Raw genomic sequence first — 19,369 nt, forward strand, 5'->3', positions numbered from 1 at the left:
ACCGTCGATCCTCCGCTAACCGAATAGAAGAAGATACTTCCTTTATAAATGTACACGAAGAAGAGCCACGAAGAACTCACTGCTCGGACTTTTTGTACAGGCTTGTCGATCGATCGATCTCTCTTTCTCTCTCTCTCTCTCTCTTTCGAGTGACTATATACCATCACAGCTTCACTGCTTAGCTCCAAGAAAGAAGGAAAAAAAAAAAACGGAAGAAAAACTCGGTACCTCGAAAGTTAAGTTCGCTCGCTTCGCGTTCGTTGTTGGATGATCGCTCTTCTCGCCTCCAACCTTGTGTGAGTAGCGATAAGCTTCGTTCTCGCTTCCTCGCGCTTGCAACATCTTCGCCTTTGAGCGAAAGCTGGAAAGCTGGAAGTTTGTGACAAGCCTGCTATCTCCTCCGGCCATAACCAGCTGCCAGAGGCCTTCTCTGGCGAGAAACGCTGGATCTCGCCGCGCTACCAGCGTCATATGCTCCTCCACGGCCACCTCCGGGACTTCTAGATGGAGACGACGAGGACCAGTTCAATGGCTGCGTAGTTCCACCACTTCTCTCGTCTTCTTCTCTCTCGTTGTACTCCAAGACCAGCCTTTTGATATCCTGCTTCTCTTCCAGCTCCGCGGCTTCTTTCTGCCTCGTGCTTTGCACAAGTGACGAGTCTCGCGGGATCTTGAGCTGCTTGAGCTGATGCTTGTTGCCTTTCTTCACGAGAACTCTGAAAGCCACGTTGTGTCCCGAGCCGTGCTCGTCAATGCCTTCGTCGCCACTCTCGGGGTCCTGTGCTCGGCCGTGGTCTTTGGTCCCCTCGAGCAGATTCATCGGCATCATCATGTTGAGCGTTGGCCGTGCTCGCAGCTCCGACTTCCTCGAGTCGACGCTCTCTTGCATCAAGGCCCGGAGCTCCTTCTCAAAGTCGGCGTCCTCAAGGGGATCCACTTCTTTCGACTTGCACCGGAGCTTGACGTGGTCGTCCTCCTCCGACACCGCTGCGTGCTCGAGCTCCGCTTCTTCTTCTTCCTCCTCGCCTTCTTCGTCTCGTTCGACGTCGTCCTCCTCCTCCTCGTGTCCGTCCATGCTTCCGCTTTCCGTCTCACTGAGGCTCTCGCCTTCGTCAACTCCATTCTCACGACGAAGACCGTTGCCTCCGTTCCCGACCACTTGACTTGGCTCCGCAGAGAAAGGCACTTCCATCTCTAAGTACTTCCCGTTGGCCGCCTTCTCCATCATCATGTTTTCTCTTTCTTCCATCTCTAACAGTGCTTGATTCGCTTCCTCGAATGTTGCGTACCGTGTCATTTTCGGGCGCAAGTCTGCGAAAAGGTCCTGTAGCGAGAGCAAGAGCGATGTTAAAAATCACCACAGTCCCTGTGAGTCGAATAGACGTTACCTGTAGATCGAACTCCACGTCCAGAGGAATCGATCCCTTCGCAAGGACATATCTTTGAAAGAACAATAGAAACCTGTCCAGTTTCCTTTTCGACGAGCCTCGATCGAAAAACTGGCCACACGTCTGAAGAAGCATTATCACCAGTCGGATACGAAAATAATCTTCTGTAGGATCCAGAAGTTCTTGCTGCATGCAAAAGGTTTAGTTTTAAAACCAAGATAAAAAAGCCTAGAAACCATACCTCGGGAGTTCCGTGACCATAAAAGATGATCAGGTAAAGAGTTTCAAATATTACGCAGGAGTCAATAAGTCGATAGTTATAGAGCTCGCCTAAAAACCGCATGAATACTATCCTACGCTGCTGCATGCCATACTCATTCTGCTCCAATCCTACTCTGATTTCTTCAAGCACCTGAAGATAAAAGAAAAGCAAAAAGAATTACAAGATATTACAAGGAGAAACACCAACAAACAAACCTCATCCACAACTGCAACAGCAAATGAGTCATGGTAGCGATTTAAACCAGCCGTCAGGGACGCGACTAGATGTACTTGGTTGTATTTGATCTTATGAACCTTCATGAAACACTTCAAAACATAATCCTCGCATTCATCCCATGGCATTTTGCGCAGTTGTCGCAAAATACGCTCGATGGAGGACTTGTCGAGATCTAAAAACAGTAGCTTTCGGATGTACTGCAGTGAAGACCACATTCTCTGTCAGTTGATTGCTGTAAGACAAAAGTGAATTACCTGATGTAAAAGAGGCCGAACTTTGGAGACACGGGCTGATCGCTCTGGAGGCCGGCATTGATAATAGGCATTTTCGACCAGTGTGCTATGCCGGGCATCAAGATTCTTCACGTTCTTTAGCCGCATAATAATATCTAGCATGTTTCCCATTCTAACGGACGTTTCTGGAGAGCGGTATAAGAATCGACCACAGGTCTCGAGCAAGTTGCAAGCTACATCGATGTTATGGTGGCTGAAATCGTCCAAGCAAGACTGTAACATCCGAAAAATACTTAGAGATCACAGTTAGCTACGACGTTCTCACCTTTAAACATGTAAATATCAGGGTGGAAGGAGCCACCCGGAACTTAGCCAGCTCTCCTAAGAATCGAATATTTTTTATTTTAGTTTCGATGTTCATTTGATCCTGCAAAGAGCAAACGATAGGAACTGGCTTTAAATAAATGAGCTGTAAGTCACCTTCTTATTTATGAGGAAGTTGAATTCGTCCTCAAGCAACTGAAGAAGCATTGGAGTGATGTCTTTCATGCAAGTCGAAAGCGTCGCTACCATCCTAGAATAGTGCGGCAGCAGCTCTAACGAGGTGCGAGGCACATTAAACAACGTCCGCACCAGTTTCTTTCTGTTGCTTTTTGAGTTCACGTAACAAAAATCGACCTGCAAATCCAGGATTAGTAATACGATTAAAAGACAACCAGAATTCATACTGTGAGCTGATCGATCAAATCCCGACTGACTGCTCCAGGAAGTCTTTGCAAGAGGCTGTCAAGATTTCCACCATCCCCAAAAGTTTTCCACTTCTCTTTCTCGTGTTCCTTTTCCTTCCGGCTACTTTCAGGTTCATCTTTGTCCTTCTCCTTCTCTCTAGCCTTTTCAGAGTTTGGATTCTTTTCTTCAGGAACGACTTCACCGCTAGCATTCTCGGCCTCATTTGATGGAACATGAACTTCCGGTGTACCAAGTTCGGAGTCAGCTCGTACTTCCTGTTACAAAGAGAGAATAAAAAGGAAACCGCTACCGGCTTATTCAAGGATATTGTGTTTCACCTGTTCTGGCGTTTTCGATTCACCAGCTTTTGACTCTGATTCTCCCAGTAAAACAGCAGGAACAAAGGCCCTAATACAATTCATTAGACGCAGACTAGAATCTAGAATGAACGACATTAAGTACCGTAAATCTGGAAGACCTTCGTAAAATAGCCGAGTGTCTTCGTCATCCCATATAGGCTCCACGGATGCAGGTTCTTTTCCTGCAGGCGAAGAAGCCCCTTCTTCCCCCGCCGACAGGCGCGTTGTATGAGCATCCTCTGGCATCACAGGTGGTTGTATGTCCATCGCTTCGGCCAGTCTAAAGGTGTTTAGCAATACGGTAAATCCACTAGTGTGATTGAATCGACTTACGAGGAAATACTCCGAAAGAGATGGTCGTATGACTTCCGCATTTTTTCGTAGGACGCAGCATTTTCCTCGCTAAGTTCCCCTTTAGCGTTGAGCATGCGGGCATTTTCGTGTTCGATCTGACGAAGGGCCTGAAAAGAAATGGGGAGCATGAACTCGTCGAAAATTAAATCCGATCGCAAAAGTTACCGCATGTTCGGACTGAAGGAGAAACACTGCAGAGTCGTAAAAGGATTGTATCATTTTCTTCAGCTGCTTCTTGTGATCCTGACTAGCGTTAATCTCTTTGTAAAACTGCACGAAGCGAGGACGTTCCAGTCATTAGCTCGGAGTGATATTCCATACCTCCTCTTGGCCGTCAGGACCTCCCAGTGGGAGCCCGAGTAGAAACCTCCCTTGGCGTGTAAAAGCTACAAGCAACGACAGGTTTGTTTGCGTTGCCTCTCGATCTCGCAAGTGGTCACTGCTTGTAAGGTCCTTGACAATGCTAACGAAGATCCCAGCGTCTTCAGTAACCCCGCAGACGTAGAGCTCCATCAAAAGCTTGAGAGTACTTCGCTTTCTCATAGCCCGAGAGCTCCGATCACTGTCTAGCTCTTCGCCAGCCTTCCCCGGCAAGAACACTTTCAATAGACCTTGTACGAGGTTGGGAGCAAAGTCTTTGTACCTTTGATGAAGCAAAGAGCACACCTGGAACAGGGAGAGATAAGAAAAGCATACAGTGCTTGGTAACGCTAAGAATCGAGCAAGTTTACCTGGACAGCAGCATTGATGTCGGAGCTTTTAAGCTTGGCATCGCAAATGGACGTCACAGCCTCGGTCACAAACTTGCTCAAATTCACGGACTTGAGCTCCTCTAGTAACCCATCACGCTGCTCTTCATTGATCTGCTTGAGCTTCTTAATCACAGCGGTATTGCGTTTGATACTCGAGTCCAAAGTTCTAAGGAAACTTGCATCTGAAAAGGGAAAGAAGGAAAAAAAAAAATTCGAGAGATTGGTTCACCAACACTCTCACACATTACCAGGTCTATCCGGAGAAAAATTTGCACGACGCAGAGCTCGCTTGGCTTCTATTTGTTTCTTCATCTCTTCCAGCCGCGTGTGAGCTTCCTAAAGTCCCCAAACGAGCAGCAATCAGCCAACGATCGAGTAAAATCTCCCTCCGCGATAGTAGAAAAACTCACCTCGTCCTCATCCTTGCCCTTCAGCTCGCGCCTAGTGTCTTCATCGGGAGCATCCCCCGGCCGCGCCATGGCACTCAGCTCCGCCATTAGGGTTCTTCACAAACCATTAAATCACTCAAAATTAACAAAGCTAATTCATTTAATTAACAATAAAATTAAACTTTCTTAAACACCTATAAGTAAGAAATTAATAAAACCACAGAAAATTATTGTTTATCCATGCTTCAACCAATTTTACAATTATCAGCTATACGCACTTTTGTACGGGCAGCCATTTATGGAGATCTCTTTGCTACAATTTTTTTTTTTATTTCGTCTGTCATAGAAATTATATAAATTATTGAGAGTTCACGTAATTATGGAGAACATTTACGCCGTGTATTTTTCAGCCCAATCTTGTGAGCCCTCATGAAACAGCGTAGGCCATCCTGTTTTGCAACTCAAAAATGGTCTCCAAAACGCGGACGAGACTTGGTCTTTGGCAACTTGAGAAGTTTAGGATGTGTTGATTCTCGTCAGCTTTCGATATTTTCCATCTCTGGTCAACTGGAATTGAGCTGGAGTGTGAAGTAGTACCAGTTGTGGAGGATCTGGATGCGCCGCTACTTGAGATTTTCAAGCTCCATGGACCACGGATTGCACCAAATCACTCAAAAAAAGAGTAGACGACATGGCCCTATGGCGGATCCCGCCCAAGCCCGCGGCCTGAGAGGTACAGGAATCCCAGCTGACCCGCTGTCGAGCGCTTGCACAGCGATGCACAGCGATGATTTTGCCACACATTTCTCGGGCCTGAGGCTGGCAACCAAGGCTTGGATCCTGACAACGAAGGGGAAAGAAAAAAAGCAAAAAGCCACCAAGCAAATCAGTGCCCCACAGTTGGCCACCATCAGTGGTAAAGAAGTCGAATGGATCGCACGACGAATACTCAGTGGGCCCTAAACATACCTCACAGGAAAAAAGGATGAAAAGCTTCAATAGCAATCTGATTGATCAATCCTCTCTCTAGGCAAGCAAATTTTTCAAAGCTATACATAACTTATCTCAAACGAGCTTAAGAACATGGTCGCTTAAATACAAAGTTGATATGCTAATGTGGAGGTGGATTTTTTGCTGCTGAGTTGACCTTCAGAAAATTCATGACCATGCAAGTTTTGAGAAAGTTTAAAGTTTTTTACAAAGTTTTATGGGCCCATGGGAAAATCCTAGTTTAAAGTGTGGCCAATGGTTTTTGTCACAAGGGTTTTGGCACTTTGTCTCCATCACTATTGCAGCTTTGTAGCTACAATAGAAGCCATACCTCTATAGCAATCAAAAGGTGATTTCCAGGTCCAGCCCCAAAACTGGAAGAGGAAGATTACTTAAAAGCTCTTGCTGGGACCTGTATACATAGATTCAACGCAAGAGATCAGATTAAACACAATCAAATTAATATCACGATGCTTAAATCTAAACCATAATCAAATTTCAAATCCAGCTGGTCTCCATCAAGCTCACAAACGTTTTCATGTCACGCTCGGGCAGCCCATGCACCAGTTCGAATCCCTTGCGCGACTCCCCGTGGGGTAGAAACAGTGCCACCTCCGCCTCTGGCAAGCTGGCTGGCGCAGTGAAGAGCGGTGTGCCCCACCCAAAGTCAGTCGTGTGGAATGCCAGCCTTGACCACGTTGTTATGACCAGCGTTGACTCCAAGCTCGGCCGTAGCCTTGTCTGCTCGAAGAAATCGATCACGGAGCGAAGATAAGCATTGTCGATCTTGGCGATCGCCGCGCGAATGAGCTCGATGGCGTGAGAGAGCGATCCCTGCAACAAATCCTCCACGCTAGTGAGAGCGCAAGTGAGGAGGATTCCATTCCCGACGTAGCCTCGCGGGAGTGCGGGCGAGAGCCTGTTCCTGGCGTCCACCGCGAAGAGGAGCTTCGTTTGCCTGCTCGAGAGACGATCACTGCTCGTCGCCATGGTTCTACACTTCCACACCAGCGCCGTGAAAGCCTCGAAGCTACTGCACTTGTCCAGAACTCCCTCCCGGAGGATGGCTTCCTTGAGAGAGCTCAGCTTCTTCTCATCGAAGGCGATGGACTTGAAGACGAGCTCGCTCTTCTCGGCCGGTTGATCGCTGGGTGGCTGATCCACCTCCAGGAACTCCGGATGCGGGAATTCGATCTGGAGTGGGTTTCTGGCTCGGAGGGAGCTCCTGTCAAGGCACGGAGGGACCGAGAGAGGAACCCCTCGAGCAAGCTCCGACCACGAGTTTACAAATTCCATAGCGGCTATACCATCGAAAATTGCGTGGTTTAGAGACAGGCCGAGAACGAATCCCCCGCACTGGAATCTGGTCACCTGGAGGAGAGATCGTGAATTGCAAAAAACGAATTTTTCCTTCTTTTTTAAAATGAGAGAAGATGTATGGTGTACCTGGGCGACCAGCGGAGGAATGTCGAGCACGCTCTTTGCACCAGGAACGCTGTAGACGAATTGCCTTAGATTTGCATCCAGGCCTTGCCCGAGCTTCGAGTCCTTGACAAACTGCTCAAGCGAGACATTTGCATCGGCCTCGACAAACAAAGCACCTTGGTCGTTGCACAAAACTTCCAGCTTCATGTCCCGGCTCAAAGCCAGCCTTCCTGCAAGGGGGTAGTACAAAATGAGAATTTCCTCCAGTGACTTCTTGACAACATCCACAGGATCTCGTGGAGCTGCAGGACAATCGTCAGCATCCAAAACTCGAGAATTATCATCACGAGTGGTACCTTGCTGGAGCTCGGATGATCCCGATCCTTTGTAGAAATAGACGGTTTGCATGATAACAGCCAAGTTCTGGTCCAAGTTCGTGAGGAAGTAGCGTTCATCCTTGTGTTGCGCGGAGCTTGACTTTGCGGGAGGAACCAGAATTGGCTCGTGGGTATTCACCACGCAGCACGAGGACTTAACTCCCTGCTGCTGCTGCTGCTGTGGCTCTTCCACGCCCATTCTTGGCAAAAGAGATCGATGATCGTGGAACAGCTTAAAGGACACTGCCGCTCTGCACGGTTCTAGCTCAGCCTTGGACAATCCAGCAGGCTTTTATCTCCAGACTTCTATGCAGCCTGCACCACCATTGCCAGTTTAAAAGCATCAGTACACAGGGAAGTTTCAGTGGCGAAGAGCATTTATTTCTAACGTGATCATCCAACAAACTTACCAGCAAAATGAATTCATTTGACAGCTCGAAGCGAACCAAAAGAACAAGATGAGGAAGCACCGAAAGAAGAGAAGAAAAAAAAAGAAGAAATCGTACTTTGTTGACACTCCACCACCAAAGAATCGGCTTTGTCTCGATTCTCAATGGTGGATTCCTGAGCAAAGAGCCGGACGGATAGCTTTAGAATGTTACATGTAACTTAAAAGCAGCCCCACACCACACCAAAGATAAAGACTTTGGAAGAAGTTCTCTCTTTTTTCTTTTCAATCATGTTTGCAGCCGCGGCGAAATACAGGTAGAAAACAACAGGAGTGGAAGAAAAATGAAACCAAAGAAGCATCCATGGAGTCCAAATTTCTCGATGGGCAAGATCGTGCATTCCAATGAGATTGAGATTGTAGCTAGCTAGATATGGATCTAGGAACCCTAATCGCGATTTCTTACCTGGAAGAGAGCCCTGGGCTGGGCGCTAATTAGTGTGCGAAGAACCCTAGGACCACTGCCTTTATCTGGTTGGTGGTCCACTTTGAATGCAACCCAATAAACCCTAAAGTTTCAAAACATTTTTCCCGCCAGATAACGTTGAATCTCAGTCGTCCATCGCGCGCTGGCGTGATAGGAATAGGTGCGGGAGTTCTAGGGTTTTCGCGCTCTTGTATGGCGGGGAATGGGAGACCATGATGCGCGGCAGAGGATTTTGATGCGCGGTGGGCGCTGGCATTGGCGCAATGTAGGCCACAGGCAGGACGTCTTGCCAGATTTTGAGGCACAGCCTTAGATTTTGGGCAGAGCGGCTGGGCAGTCTCGATTTGCTTCCAAGACATGTAAGTTCTCTCAATGCTGCAGGCCTGACGCTTGCGCTGTGATCGATGGAATTGTTTTGCTTCATAGGGATAATTGTAAGGATTTTGTGATTAACGAGTTCGAGAAGAAGAGTGCCGCGTTGGTGGACTACCTCAACTCGTTAGAATGCGCTTACGAGCGGCTGAGATTGGAGGCCGAGAGGCAAAAGCTGGACTGCGAGCACAGAGAGGCTCAACTGAAACGAGAGAAGGCGGAGCTCAAGTATATGCTTGAATCGGCCTTGGAAAGAGATCGCAGGTTGGAGCATGACAAGTGCGTTCTTCTCAAGGAGAAAGAGCGGCTTTTGGAAAGAATCCAGGTAAGAGCTCTTTTGCTTTCGGGAGTCTTACCTACTTTTTTATTTCTATTACCTTGGAACAGGAACTGGAAGCTAGGATTGATGAGTTGCAACGAGAAATGCATAGAAGAGAAGAGCTTTACCAGTACCGAAAGAAGAGAGACGAGAAGGCGAGAAGGAAACTCGACATCGAGAACAAAGCTTTGAAGAAGAAGGCGACAGTGGGCTGGATGCTCGGAAGCTTGTGTGGTAAGCACATCCTGGGCATGGTAACCAAGGGGAGGATAAAATACTTTGGGACAGTGGACGTGGTCGGGTGAGAGGCGGTCCGCTGATGGACTTCTGTCGAAACTTGCAGAGGTCTACCTCGAGGGCGGAGCAGACGGTGGAACTCTGCCATTGATCTTGATGCTTCGGAAGCTACAGAAAGATTTGGAACGCGAGACTGTCAGCTGCGACGCCGGCCTCAAAGTCAGTACAGATTCTTTGAAGCGAGAAGTAAACAAGTTGTTGCGTAGTACCTCCGGATCGAGATCACCACGGGTGGAAGTTAGAATACAGGTGAGTGGAAAAAAAAAGCTTTTTGTGTAGGACCGACCGACTGAAACGTTTCTTTACAGGACCACCACTCTCGACCGGGGTCCCCAGATGATATAGGAGACCACAGAAGGAAGCCGTGCAGAAGCGTGTCGCCGAAAGGCCGGAGTCCTTCGTGCACGAGAAGTCCGTTCTGCCCGAGGCCGCCAAGTCCTTTCTCACAGAGAACGCGGAGTCCGATGGTATCACCACGGAGCACAGTGTCACCCAGAGGCAAGAGCCCGATGTCTCCCAGGGACAGAAGCCCGCTCTCGCAACGATGCCGGAGCCCCTACTCGCCGCGAGCCAGGAGCATGTCGCGGAGTCCATCGCCGCTGTCGCCTTGCTCGTAAGTTCATCTCTAGTCCTTGCTTGCCTGTTAAACTCACATAACAATGTCTCTCTTCTTTGGATTAACAGTCACAAAACCAAGTCCAGGTCCCCTTCACCTTGCACGACATTGACAGTGAACTTTGATTCCGATATGCCAGAAGAACCGGTCGGCCACTATCGATGCACGTCTCAACCGGGCGTCGGGCACGTTGACACGGTGGAGATATCGCGGGACGAGTGTAGGAAGAAGAACTGGGCCGAGATTAAAGTGATCAAGGAACCGGACGAGGGAGGGACGGACATAAAACACATGCTTTCCAACATCGAGGCCAACATCAATTACCTGCTGGATTCGGAGAGGAAGAGGAGGTGGAGGGAGTCGCAGTTTAGGAACATAGGCTATTCTCCTCGATCAAGGACGGTAAGGGACTGCTGCAAGCCAAGAGTTAAGCATTGATGTGGAGAACAAAAGGGGGATTTTCAGAGGAGGTGCGGTTGAGTTGATCGTGAGAGAACACTTTTCTTTTTGTGACTTTGGGGAAGCGAGCTGTGGGGACACCCTCCATTTGTGAAATTGTCTAGCAGTTACAGCAGCGGCAGCGAACACAGCAGGTTTTTTTTTTCTTCGTGATGGAGAGCGTAGAAAAACACATCTTTTTTATGGTTAGTTTAGGGTGGTTAATTAATTTTTACTTAGTCAGGTGATTAACATAAATGCATACTTATAAAATCTTTTTTTAATCAAAATTTAGTATATTTTTAATTACAATACTGAATAACAACAGTTTCTATCTTAGCCTCAATTGCTATTAAGAGCAATGTTGTTATAACTTCTTCTCTATGGGCTGCTTAGTTAGGTTCTTGGCTATGGCTTGCTTGTGCGGTACACAGTCTTTTAGATTTACGACAACTCAAAAGTTGGTTGGGCATCAAAATCAATGGTGGGCAACAAAATAGTCTTTAAAGTACAAGATAGTCATTTCTCAATATCGGTCCACAAATACCTAGGACTACTGTAACAGTAAAAAATTAGTTACTACTATATAGTTGGTAACCAATTTGTATTCAAATATATAAATCTATATGCAACAACCTAAAAATTACTCTCTCCTATATCTACTTCAAATGAACTATATAGAAAATTATACATACTTTTATTCTCAAAATGCATATTAGAAACCACTCCTAGACTAATTGCTAAATAGCACATTTAGAAATTAACAAATAACTATGTGTGAAACCACTTCTGTTGTGGTCCCAACTTTATGATAAAAAAACCATTCTCAAAACCACAAAAGTTTCCATCACAGCCACGTAGTTTTACAACTGGTTATATACAAAAAAAAAGACCATATTGACAGCTAGCTGTGTCTGGAACAGTCTTCTGAAAGTGTGCTGCATTGAGATTGCCCAAACAAGGCCTTCTCAGGACCACAGTATTTGCAAATCAAAACTTGTTCTGTCATTGGAGATACTCTGTGCCAATAACAACCAATTCACATGTGAAGTTCCATCAGTTCCTCCAGGTCTTCGTGTTCTTAATTTAAGCAGCATCGTGTTGAGCAACAACAGCAAAAGCATCTGTTCTAAGAACTCATCGCTTGAATCTCTGGTAACAATCGATGACCTTTTAAAACATATTTGCACACGTTATGCACATCACATTTCCTTTTTCCTGTGATGGCCAAGCATTCAATTACGATGTCGCGCAAGCCACATGCAAAGGTCTAGATCCCAAGAGCACTCACAAGTAATATCTATGCAAGAGCTAAATTTCATCCAGCTTCCACTCCGTGCAGGGATGTGATAGCCTTATTTCAAAGCTTTTCCATCTGTAATGAATTCTCCGGGTGTGAGATGAGCACTTTGGGCCCGGGACAATCCTCGCACTGGACAGTGTCCCCCTCTCCCACGCGATGTCCACACTTGTGTCACCTCTCGCTCGTAGCCCAGTTACGGCGCCAGAAATCCAGACTTCGGGTAGCGACGGAAGGAGATAAATGTTCGTTTCATCACTCTGGAGTAGCATCTCAGCTATAGCTGCAGTAAATCTGTCGAGAAGGAAAAAGTGTTGCCAGAAGATAAAGAAATCTAAAAGCAGAGAGCTTGTTCTTACCCAAAGTTCCCATCAATCTGGAAAGGTGGATGAGCATTAAAAAGATTTCCATACAGTCCACCACCGTCCAGACGCTCTGTTGTCTGAGTGGCGTCCATCAGTGTAAACATCCTCTTGACTACGCGGTATGCATTCTGTGCGCTCCACAGTCGAGACCACAGTGCAATCTTCCAGGCCATTGACCACCCAGGCCCAACGTCGCCTGGCAAACAAAAAAAAGAAGTTTTCGTTCCCTCAAACCAGCTCGAGGGGGGAAAATGAAAGAAAAATACGTACCTCTTACGTACATGCTACGAACAGCAGCTTGGCAAAGCTCGGGAGTGCTCTCAATCGAGATGGAGTGGCCGGGATACAATCCAAACAGGTGTGACATGTGTCTGTGATTCACATCCGGGTCTTGAAAGTCTTTTGCCTGGATAGCATACCAAGTTTCAAAACAAGCTTCATGCTTGGAAAACTCGAGGGACATACCCATTCCATCAGTAGACCGCTTGAACTTATCTCTGGAGGAAACAAGTTCTCTGTAGCGTGCTTCAGGTTGGCTGTGAACTGTGAGTTCGGCTCCTGGAGTATCTGAGAATTCACATGAACTTGAAGCTGGAGACAATGAAGGATTTAATGAAGGTATGAACTTACAGTTGCAGCTGAAGAAGTGGCATCAAAGACTGCTCGAATGATAGCCATGTCCATAGCACTCGCATAGCTCACTGACGCCTCTTTTCCATCCGGCGCTATAAACACATGCTCTGGAGACGTCGAGGGATTAGTCACAAGCATTCCATGGTTATCTCCAGTGAGCCAATCAAAGAGAAACTGTGCACAGCCAGTGAGCAATGGATATGCCTTGCTGCGAAGAAACTCCTGAAGCAAACAGAGCCAAGTTAATAGTTCTCCAAATCCAAGACAAAAATGAAAAGTGGAAAGATCGCAACCATGTCCAGAGAGAATCGATAGTGCTCCCATAAATGCAAGCATAACCAAGCTCCACCCATGGGAAAGAGAGCATAGACAGGGTCACCACCAATTGGTGCTGTTTGCACCCATATATCTGCGTTGTGATGTGTAACCCAGCCTCTCATGTTGTAATTCACCTGAAAGTTTTTGTCACCCCTTGCTTAGTTTATGCCAGTAGAAAACTCATTCATACCTTAGCTGTGTGACTACCATTGATTGCCATTGAGGACACGAAATCAAATAGTGGCTCATGACACTCAGCAAGATTGCACACCTCAGCTGGCCAGTAGTTCATCTCCAGATTGATGTTTAGATGTGGAACACATCTGCAAAAACGAAAAGAAAGAGTAAGTGAAACTTGTAAAAAGTATTGAATTTGATCTACTTGTTCACCTCCATGCAGGCTTCAAATCCTTGTTCCAAATACCTTGAAGGTTGGCAACGAAAGTTCCAGGTCTCGAAGAAGATATAAGCAAATAGCGTCCAAACTGGAAGAGCAGCACTACCATTGCAGGATCTTCATTGCTTGCAAAAGCCTGGATTCTTTCCTGTGTTGACATACTTGTAGAGCTCACAACTGAATTTTCTCTGCTTTTTTTGTTGATCTGCAGTGAAACCCGGTGGAATAGAGCTTGGTAATCTTTCAAGTGAGCAGCATAAAGTTTCTTGTATGATAAAGCTTCCACCAACTTCAATGTCGCCAAAGACGCTGCAACAGGGTCTTTGCCAGTAGAAGTTGGATCTTTGAAAGGACCATCGAAGGAAGAACTTGCCGCTAGCACAAGCATCGCCCAGTCCACATTCTCGACTCTAACTTGTTGAATTCCGAGCTTTGTGATCACCGAGCCAGCACCACTGCTCGTTCTAACTTCCATCACAGCAGCAAAGCTCATGCCAGTCTTTTGGTCGCTTTCACATCGAGGAGAGGATAATGTTGGTTCCTCGACGTGAAGCGGACACTGGCCTTGCACGACGATGAAGTTGGAGTCTTTTACGTATGCATTGGTCTGAAGAGGACTGTCCAAAGTTGCGGAGAAGCTGACAGCACCGGCTTTGGATGAAGTTATCCTGATCACGATAACCTGGTGAGGATAGCTCGCAAAAACTTCCCTTGTGTAGTTTATGCCGCCAACGGCATAGCTGACCGAGACGAGAGCAGTGTTTAAGTCGAGCTGCCTGTGATAGCTTTGAGCGTCATACGTGGCGTGAGACGCTCCAAAATCGAGCTTTATATCACCGAGGGGCTGATAAACCTGGGGAAAAAAAGAAAGTCCTCGAGCTTTCAAGTGAGAAGTGAAGTTACCTCTGTGTATGGACCAAGCATTTCCTTGGACAAGTCCGAAGCCTCGGCATATTTTTCGTCCCAAACCAGCTGACGAACTTTGGGAAGAACTTGCACGGCATTGGGATTGTTCCAGTCTCTCGGACCACCAGACCAAAGTGTATCTTCTGCGCAAGATGAGAACATAAATCCATGCTACAAGTATATGTTTCTAAAGAGTCCATAGAAACATATGAACTTTTAGAAAGTGGATGCATTCACACAATTCAAGAGGAAATAGCAGTGCACAAGTAGCACAAAACCCTATGAATCCAGACGTTATCACGTACCATTGAGCTGGATGAGGTCGGACGATGATCCTCCAAACACCATAGCTCCCAATCGCCCATTCCCAACAGGTAGTGCTTCCACCCAATACCTGGCGGGATCGAAGAAATCCACGCTTAGGAGCTCCTCCATTGAACTCTCCGTCTCCATCGCCGTGACAATGACGCGCCCTAGTGTCACGCAAAATGACTGCCATTGCCAGCATTTGTCTCTTAGCGCTCTCTTTTCAAAATGAGATTCCCGGCAACACGGCAATAGATCAAAGATTTGCCTGCTCAGGCTGGAATCAAATTCATCCATGCATTTGAGGAAGAACCAGGTAAAAATTCTTCCATTGTTCTTAGAACTATTTCCTTTCTCCATTTCGGTGTTTCACATATCGGGGATCCAAGCTCGCAAGCACAGTAGCGATGGCCAGCTCAATCACTCGAATCTGAACTTCTCGTGTGGGAGTTACGTGGATAACAAGACGAGATTTTTCTCCGTGGATACCGTTTCCTGAATTGCTCTACTTTCACCAATTACACGGTCATTCTCGAGGCCTTGGTGGCAAAAGTTTACGCCCGTGGGATTCCTACAGGTTAGTTCTTCTAGCTAGTTCTAAATTCTTGCTCAAAATTGAATATCTAATTTGCGTGACCAGAGCGTTGAACATTGCCATGGTTGAAGCTGGTTCTCTAGCGGCTTTCATTGGACTTGGAACTGTTGGATCAGCAGTATGTTGTAATACTGTCTCTCTCTCTCGTGCTGTGCTTCTCAAATTATTGTCTCTTTCATTTTTTTCAGGTTATCGAGGCCCCAGAATTGCGGGTGCTTCTCGAATCATGTCACCTTTGTGAAACGTCTGGCGGCCTTCAAGTCAAATTTGCTGCTTTCAAACTACTTGCTCCAATTTCATCTTGCTTTATTTTATTTTGATGTAAATCCCGGAGACTACAAGGCTTCGATCGGCAAGTTTCTCTTTTCTTTTTCTCGTCGGCATGTTTACTTGCCTTGGCCAGGCTGTGCTTATAGCAAGCCTCGGTTCATGCTCCAGTGTTTAGAGTGGTAGAGTGATAAATCTGCTGAAAACGATCTGAAACAATAGTTTGTTGGTTTTGTAGTACGGAACTTCGGTGTCGACTGCCCGACTTTTACGACACGCTTACATTTCGTCAATCAAGAGGCTTTGGCGGATACAAAGCCAACTTGATGACTTGGTGAAGATGTGCATGAATCAGGTTGCTTTCCAGCTGCTTTCATGTTAACAAATTGTTTTCTCATTTGCTTCCAGAAAATCAACATTGATGGCCTTCGCCGAGATTGAATTGCTGACTGGTAGTCTATGCACCTTTCTTTAAACTTTAATGATATTTCAGATGAAGTTTTTACTCCCTAAGAGTGTTGCTGCACATAATAAAGGCATGATTCTTGTTTTCTCCTGATCGGATTTGTACATATATCTTGTTCCTTGCGAGGATCTCTGCATGATTCTAGTTCATGCTGGTTAAAGCTGCTATCCATTTGTACTGAACTTCTAGACTCTAACGCGTCAAGAAGGAAAAAAATCGCCAGAGTATAAATTGGAGCTCCGTCATAGCGCTTCAATCAGTGAGCTTTGTCTTCTCGGCCTTGGCTTGTGTAAGTAATCCATATACTTGTTTTCGAAGCTTGTTTCGTGCTCCAGTGATCTTAATTCGATTATCACCATGGCTTTAGTGGCCAAACTTGCTATCACTCTCTCCATGCTCGGCTTTGCTCTCGTGGCCAATGCGAGCTACCTGGACACTTACTCGGGCCTCCATTGCGACAAGAATACCAGGCGCTACGACTCGTGTGGATGCAACAACATCGACTTCAAGCAGCAAAAAGGCTATAAGTTCGTCTACACCAACGGCCAGAGCGCCACAGCTTACTCTGGCACCCGTTGCCAGAAAAGAGCCGGTGTCTCCTTCGATCGCAATGACTAGCAGTGTAAGTTCTGCACCTGGAAGAGCATCTACATCCAGTGCTCTCCACCATCACAGCCACCTCCACCTGGATCACCACAGACGCCACCACCATCACAGCCACCTCCACTACCACCACCACCGTAGTGGCCATTGCCACCAATGACTAGCACAGCACTAGAGGCGTCCCTAGTGGTGGTGGGAGTGCCAATCCCAGTTCCACTCCCAAATCTGCTACTCCTCACTCCACCATCACTACCACCATAACCACCACCTCCAGCTTCCCCGGTGATGGAAGCCTCCAAAGCAGACGTGGTAGGAGTTCTTATTCCAGATTTACCTCTCACTCCACCACCGTCACCATCATCATCAGTGCCACCTCCATCTCCCACACATATGGAAACGTTTGCAGTGGGAGTTCCTATCCCAAATCTTGCCACTCCACCACCACCATCGTCACCTTTAGCCCCTCCACCTTCGACTTAAATGACCTTCACTGTCACCACCGCTCAAAATGTTGCATTTCCTTTTGTTATGCTAACCGCGTCGTTTAATCAAAGTATTTGACTTCCGTTGACGTGTCTTTTAGCGTTTCCTATTCCTAGAGAGTTTTCCACGCGAGTTTTAGATTCTTCGGCGTCCGAAATGGTAGGCTTACTTGGTATTCTACGACTAGTTATCTAAGCAGTGGATGATTTTCCAAGCATAAAAAGGCCCTATTGAGCGACGCTCAAAAGCTTCATTTAGTTTCAAACGGAAAATGGCTATTTCCACAGCTCAAGTCGTGTCTATCGCCTGGCTTGCATTCTTTGTTTTATCAGTTGTTTCATCGGATCCAGATCCACTCCAGGACTTTTGCATTGGAGATACAGCGCCAACACCACAAACATCAATCGCTCAGGGGCAATCTTTGGAACAGTGCGAAGGTTCCCGGGTCTCAACACTTTGGGTCTCTCCATCGCCAGGCTCGACTTTCTTCCATACTTGCATCCGAACATTCGAACGCAACCGGATTCGAACGGGTATTGAACGTTTAATACCCGTTTAGCTTTTTTTCGAACGGGTATAATGGTTTTCAGTTTTTTTCGAACCCTGATTTTACGGTTTTTTTCGAACATGAACCCTAATCCTAAGTAAAAGAAAGCATATTCTTTAGGGTTTTTAAAAATATTCTTGGTGTTTAAACGCCGTTTTAAACGCCGTATTATACGCGCGTTTTAAACGGCGTTTTTTATTAATCGTACCCGTTCGAATGCAAGTATGCTTTCTTCCCGGTGGAATCATCCCTCCACACACCCATCCCAGAGGCTTGGAGATGCTCTACGTAGAAGAGGGGAGCGTCTATGCCGCCATTGTCACCACGGACAATCGCTTGTTTGCTCGGGTGATCAACAGGGGCGAAGTTATGGTGATTCCTCGCGGATTGATTCACTGGCAGATGAACGTTGGAAGAACAAATGTGAAGATCATTGCCATTCTCAACTCCCAGTTTCCTGAATCCAGTTTATTGCAGCGTCCATGTTTGGGTCTCGACCACAAATCCCGAATGAGGTGCTCGAGAAGACTTTTTTCTTGGACGAGACCACTATCAATCAAGTCCAATCCAACTTTGTTTCTTGAGTTTTTAATCAAATGTACAGTAACCAAGTTACCTATTTATCTATTTAAAAAAGGACCCTACTTGCAAAATGCCGTATGTAACATCAAACTAGCAAAACATCCTTTCTAATTTCAGGAAGCAAATCCAGTGGAGAACATTAGTCAATGTTGACTATCTTCGTTGATTTTACCTTGAAGGCTCCCTTGAACTTTTGCAGACTAGATGTTGATCCAAATTCCTTGTTCCAACATGGTGGCTCACTCCGAATCATAGCTCAACGTCTGAATTACAGTTCTCAGTATAAATATGGTTCTCCTCCACATATCTAGCATTACATTTCAGCAATACATCTACCTAGTCGCAAAATCACTCAAGTTTTTCTCTATGGCTCTCTTCAATTCCCAAGCTGTTTTGTTAGCGTTGCTTGCATTCTTTGTTTTCTCAGTAGTTTCATCGGACCCAGATCCACTCCAAGACTTTTGTATTGGAGATCCCAGCGTTGTCCCGGGCATCAATGGAGGATAAATCCTCGGGGAATCACCATAACTTCGCCTCTGTTCATCACTCGAGCAAACAAACGATTGTCCGCGGTGACAATGGCGGCGTAGACGCTCCCTTCTTCTACGTAGACCATCTCCGAGCCTCTGGGATGGGTGTGTGGGGGAATGATTCCTCCGGGATGGAAGTCGAGCCTGGCGATGGAGGGACCCAAAGTGTTGAGACCAGGAAACCTCAGTGCTGTTCCAAAGATGGCACCGGAGCGATTGATGTTTGTGGTGTTAGAGGAGTTGACGATTCCACTGTAGATGAAATCATCTACTGTGACTGTTGATGGGTTCCTGCATGGGAAACTGGCAGATGAACGTTGGAAGAACAAATGCGAAGATCATTGCCACTCTCAACTCCCAATTTCCTGGAATTCAATTTATTGGATCGTCCTTTTTTGGGTCTCGACTCCAAATCCCAAATGAGGTGCTAGAGAAGACTTTCTTCTTGGACGAGAACACCATCAATCATGTCCGATCCAGCTTTATGTAAAATTTGTTATGTATTCATTTTTTTCCCTTTTTCTATAAAAGAAAAAATTTCAAGTCTTGAAATCATAAGAGTACTCTGAGTGACCGTATATCCGCAAAGATCATAAACTTTAGAGAATGCAAAGATTATCAATTATATCATTGTCGAGCTACTTTGACATGATCATGGA

At 46.3% G+C, this 19,369-nt stretch overlaps 5 protein-coding genes across 9 annotated transcripts; 2 read left to right on the top strand and 3 right to left on the bottom strand.

The window, feature by feature from the left end:
• Positions 1-24: 24 nt before the first annotated feature.
• On the bottom strand, positions 25-4,822 carry LOC9645950 (regulator of nonsense transcripts UPF2). Its single transcript, XM_024674587.1, has 16 exons — positions 4,725-4,822; positions 4,563-4,650; positions 4,294-4,496; positions 3,884-4,228; positions 3,728-3,832; positions 3,542-3,669; positions 3,312-3,488; positions 3,188-3,257; positions 2,849-3,124; positions 2,601-2,798; positions 2,446-2,547; positions 2,142-2,393; positions 1,866-2,084; positions 1,630-1,800; positions 1,389-1,574; positions 25-1,324 (listed from the first exon to the last, which is right to left on the bottom strand). The coding sequence occupies exons 1-16, from the start codon at positions 4,809-4,811 to the stop codon at positions 392-394; spliced, it is 3,540 nt and encodes a 1,179-aa protein (XP_024530355.1). The 5' UTR covers positions 4,812-4,822; the 3' UTR covers positions 25-391.
• Positions 4,823-6,114: 1,292 nt separating this feature from the next.
• On the bottom strand, positions 6,115-8,330 carry LOC9645951 (fatty alcohol:caffeoyl-CoA acyltransferase). 3 transcript variants are annotated; one of them, XM_002969939.2, is made up of 4 exons: positions 7,906-8,329; positions 7,475-7,810; positions 7,140-7,420; positions 6,115-7,064 (listed from the first exon to the last, which is right to left on the bottom strand). In XM_002969939.2, exons 2-4 carry the CDS (start codon positions 7,692-7,694, stop codon positions 6,192-6,194), a joined length of 1,374 nt encoding a protein of 457 aa, XP_002969985.1. In that variant the 5' UTR covers positions 7,695-7,810; positions 7,906-8,329; the 3' UTR covers positions 6,115-6,191. The 3 variants fall into 3 exon arrangements, with proteins under 3 accessions (XP_002969985.1, XP_024530758.1, XP_024530759.1); XM_024674990.1 differs by having other exon boundaries at positions 6,115-7,420; positions 7,906-8,330; XM_024674991.1 differs by lacking the exon at positions 7,906-8,329 and having other exon boundaries at positions 7,475-7,886.
• A 201-nt stretch (positions 8,331-8,531) lies between these two features.
• LOC9645952 lies at positions 8,532-10,666 on the top strand. 2 transcript variants are annotated; one of them, XM_024675021.1, is made up of 5 exons: positions 8,532-8,729; positions 8,797-9,067; positions 9,130-9,607; positions 9,667-9,971; positions 10,043-10,666. In XM_024675021.1, coding segments are annotated over exons 1-3 (510 nt in total). In that variant the 5' UTR covers positions 8,532-8,727; the 3' UTR covers positions 9,367-9,607; positions 9,667-9,971; positions 10,043-10,666. The 2 variants fall into 2 exon arrangements, with proteins under 2 accessions (XP_024530789.1, XP_024530788.1); XM_024675020.1 differs by lacking the exons at positions 8,532-8,729; positions 8,797-9,067 and having other exon boundaries at positions 9,370-9,971.
• Positions 10,667-11,595: 929 nt separating this feature from the next.
• LOC9645363 (alpha-L-fucosidase 2) lies at positions 11,596-14,838 on the bottom strand. 2 transcript variants are annotated; one of them, XM_002969940.2, is made up of 10 exons: positions 14,637-14,838; positions 14,329-14,474; positions 13,419-14,278; positions 13,219-13,351; positions 13,004-13,162; positions 12,708-12,932; positions 12,543-12,644; positions 12,348-12,483; positions 12,072-12,273; positions 11,596-12,006 (listed from the first exon to the last, which is right to left on the bottom strand). In XM_002969940.2, the coding sequence occupies exons 1-10, from the start codon at positions 14,782-14,784 to the stop codon at positions 11,724-11,726; spliced, it is 2,394 nt and encodes a 797-aa protein (XP_002969986.2). In that variant the 5' UTR covers positions 14,785-14,838; the 3' UTR covers positions 11,596-11,723. The 2 variants fall into 2 exon arrangements, with proteins under 2 accessions (XP_002969986.2, XP_024530764.1); XM_024674996.1 differs by having other exon boundaries at positions 12,543-12,668.
• Positions 14,839-18,676: 3,838 nt separating this feature from the next.
• LOC112346300 lies at positions 18,677-19,200 on the top strand. Its single transcript, XM_024674939.1, has 2 exons — positions 18,677-18,931; positions 19,021-19,200. The coding sequence occupies exons 1-2, from the start codon at positions 18,677-18,679 to the stop codon at positions 19,198-19,200; spliced, it is 435 nt and encodes a 144-aa protein (XP_024530707.1).
• Positions 19,201-19,369: the final 169 nt, after the last annotated feature.

The sequence above is a fragment of the Selaginella moellendorffii genome, unplaced genomic scaffold, assembly GCF_000143415.4.
Source record: "Selaginella moellendorffii unplaced genomic scaffold, v1.0 SELMOscaffold_13, whole genome shotgun sequence".
Taxonomy (NCBI): Eukaryota; Viridiplantae; Streptophyta; class Lycopodiopsida; order Selaginellales; family Selaginellaceae; genus Selaginella; species Selaginella moellendorffii.

Bases quoted from the DNA above. Each gene is read 5' to 3' on its own strand.
- LOC9645951 (XM_024674990.1), bottom strand. From the start codon at position 7,694: ATGGGCGTGGAAGAGCCACAGCAGCAGCAGCAGCAGGGAGTTAAGTCC. The intron at 7,421-7,474 runs GTACCACTCGTG...ATTGTCCTGCAG, and splicing joins ATCATCCGAGCTCCAGCAAG to CTCCACGAGATCCTGTGGAT.
- LOC9645952 (XM_024675020.1), top strand. From the start codon at position 9,823: ATGGTATCACCACGGAGCACAGTGTCACCCAGAGGCAAGAGCCCGATG. The intron at 9,972-10,042 runs GTAAGTTCATCT...TTGGATTAACAG, and splicing joins TCGCCGCTGTCGCCTTGCTC to TCACAAAACCAAGTCCAGGT.
- LOC9645950 (XM_024674587.1), bottom strand. From the start codon at position 4,811: ATGGCGGAGCTGAGTGCCATGGCGCGGCCGGGGGATGCTCCCGATGAA. The intron at 4,651-4,724 runs GTGAGTTTTTCT...TGGGGACTTTAG, and splicing joins AGGGCAAGGATGAGGACGAG to GAAGCTCACACGCGGCTGGA. The intron at 1,575-1,629 runs GTATGGTTTCTA...TTTTGCATGCAG, and splicing joins ATGGTCACGGAACTCCCGAG to CAAGAACTTCTGGATCCTAC.
- LOC9645363 (XM_024674996.1), bottom strand. From the start codon at position 14,784: ATGGAGACGGAGAGTTCAATGGAGGAGCTCCTAAGCGTGGATTTCTTC. The intron at 12,933-13,003 runs GTTGCGATCTTT...TGTTTGCTTCAG, and splicing joins ATCGATTCTCTCTGGACATG to GAGTTTCTTCGCAGCAAGGC. The intron at 12,007-12,071 runs GTAAGAACAAGC...CCTTCTCGACAG, and splicing joins CAGATTGATGGGAACTTTGG to ATTTACTGCAGCTATAGCTG.
- LOC112346300 (XM_024674939.1), top strand. From the start codon at position 18,677: ATGGAGGATAAATCCTCGGGGAATCACCATAACTTCGCCTCTGTTCAT. The intron at 18,932-19,020 runs GTTTGTGGTGTT...GGAAACTGGCAG, and splicing joins ATGGCACCGGAGCGATTGAT to ATGAACGTTGGAAGAACAAA.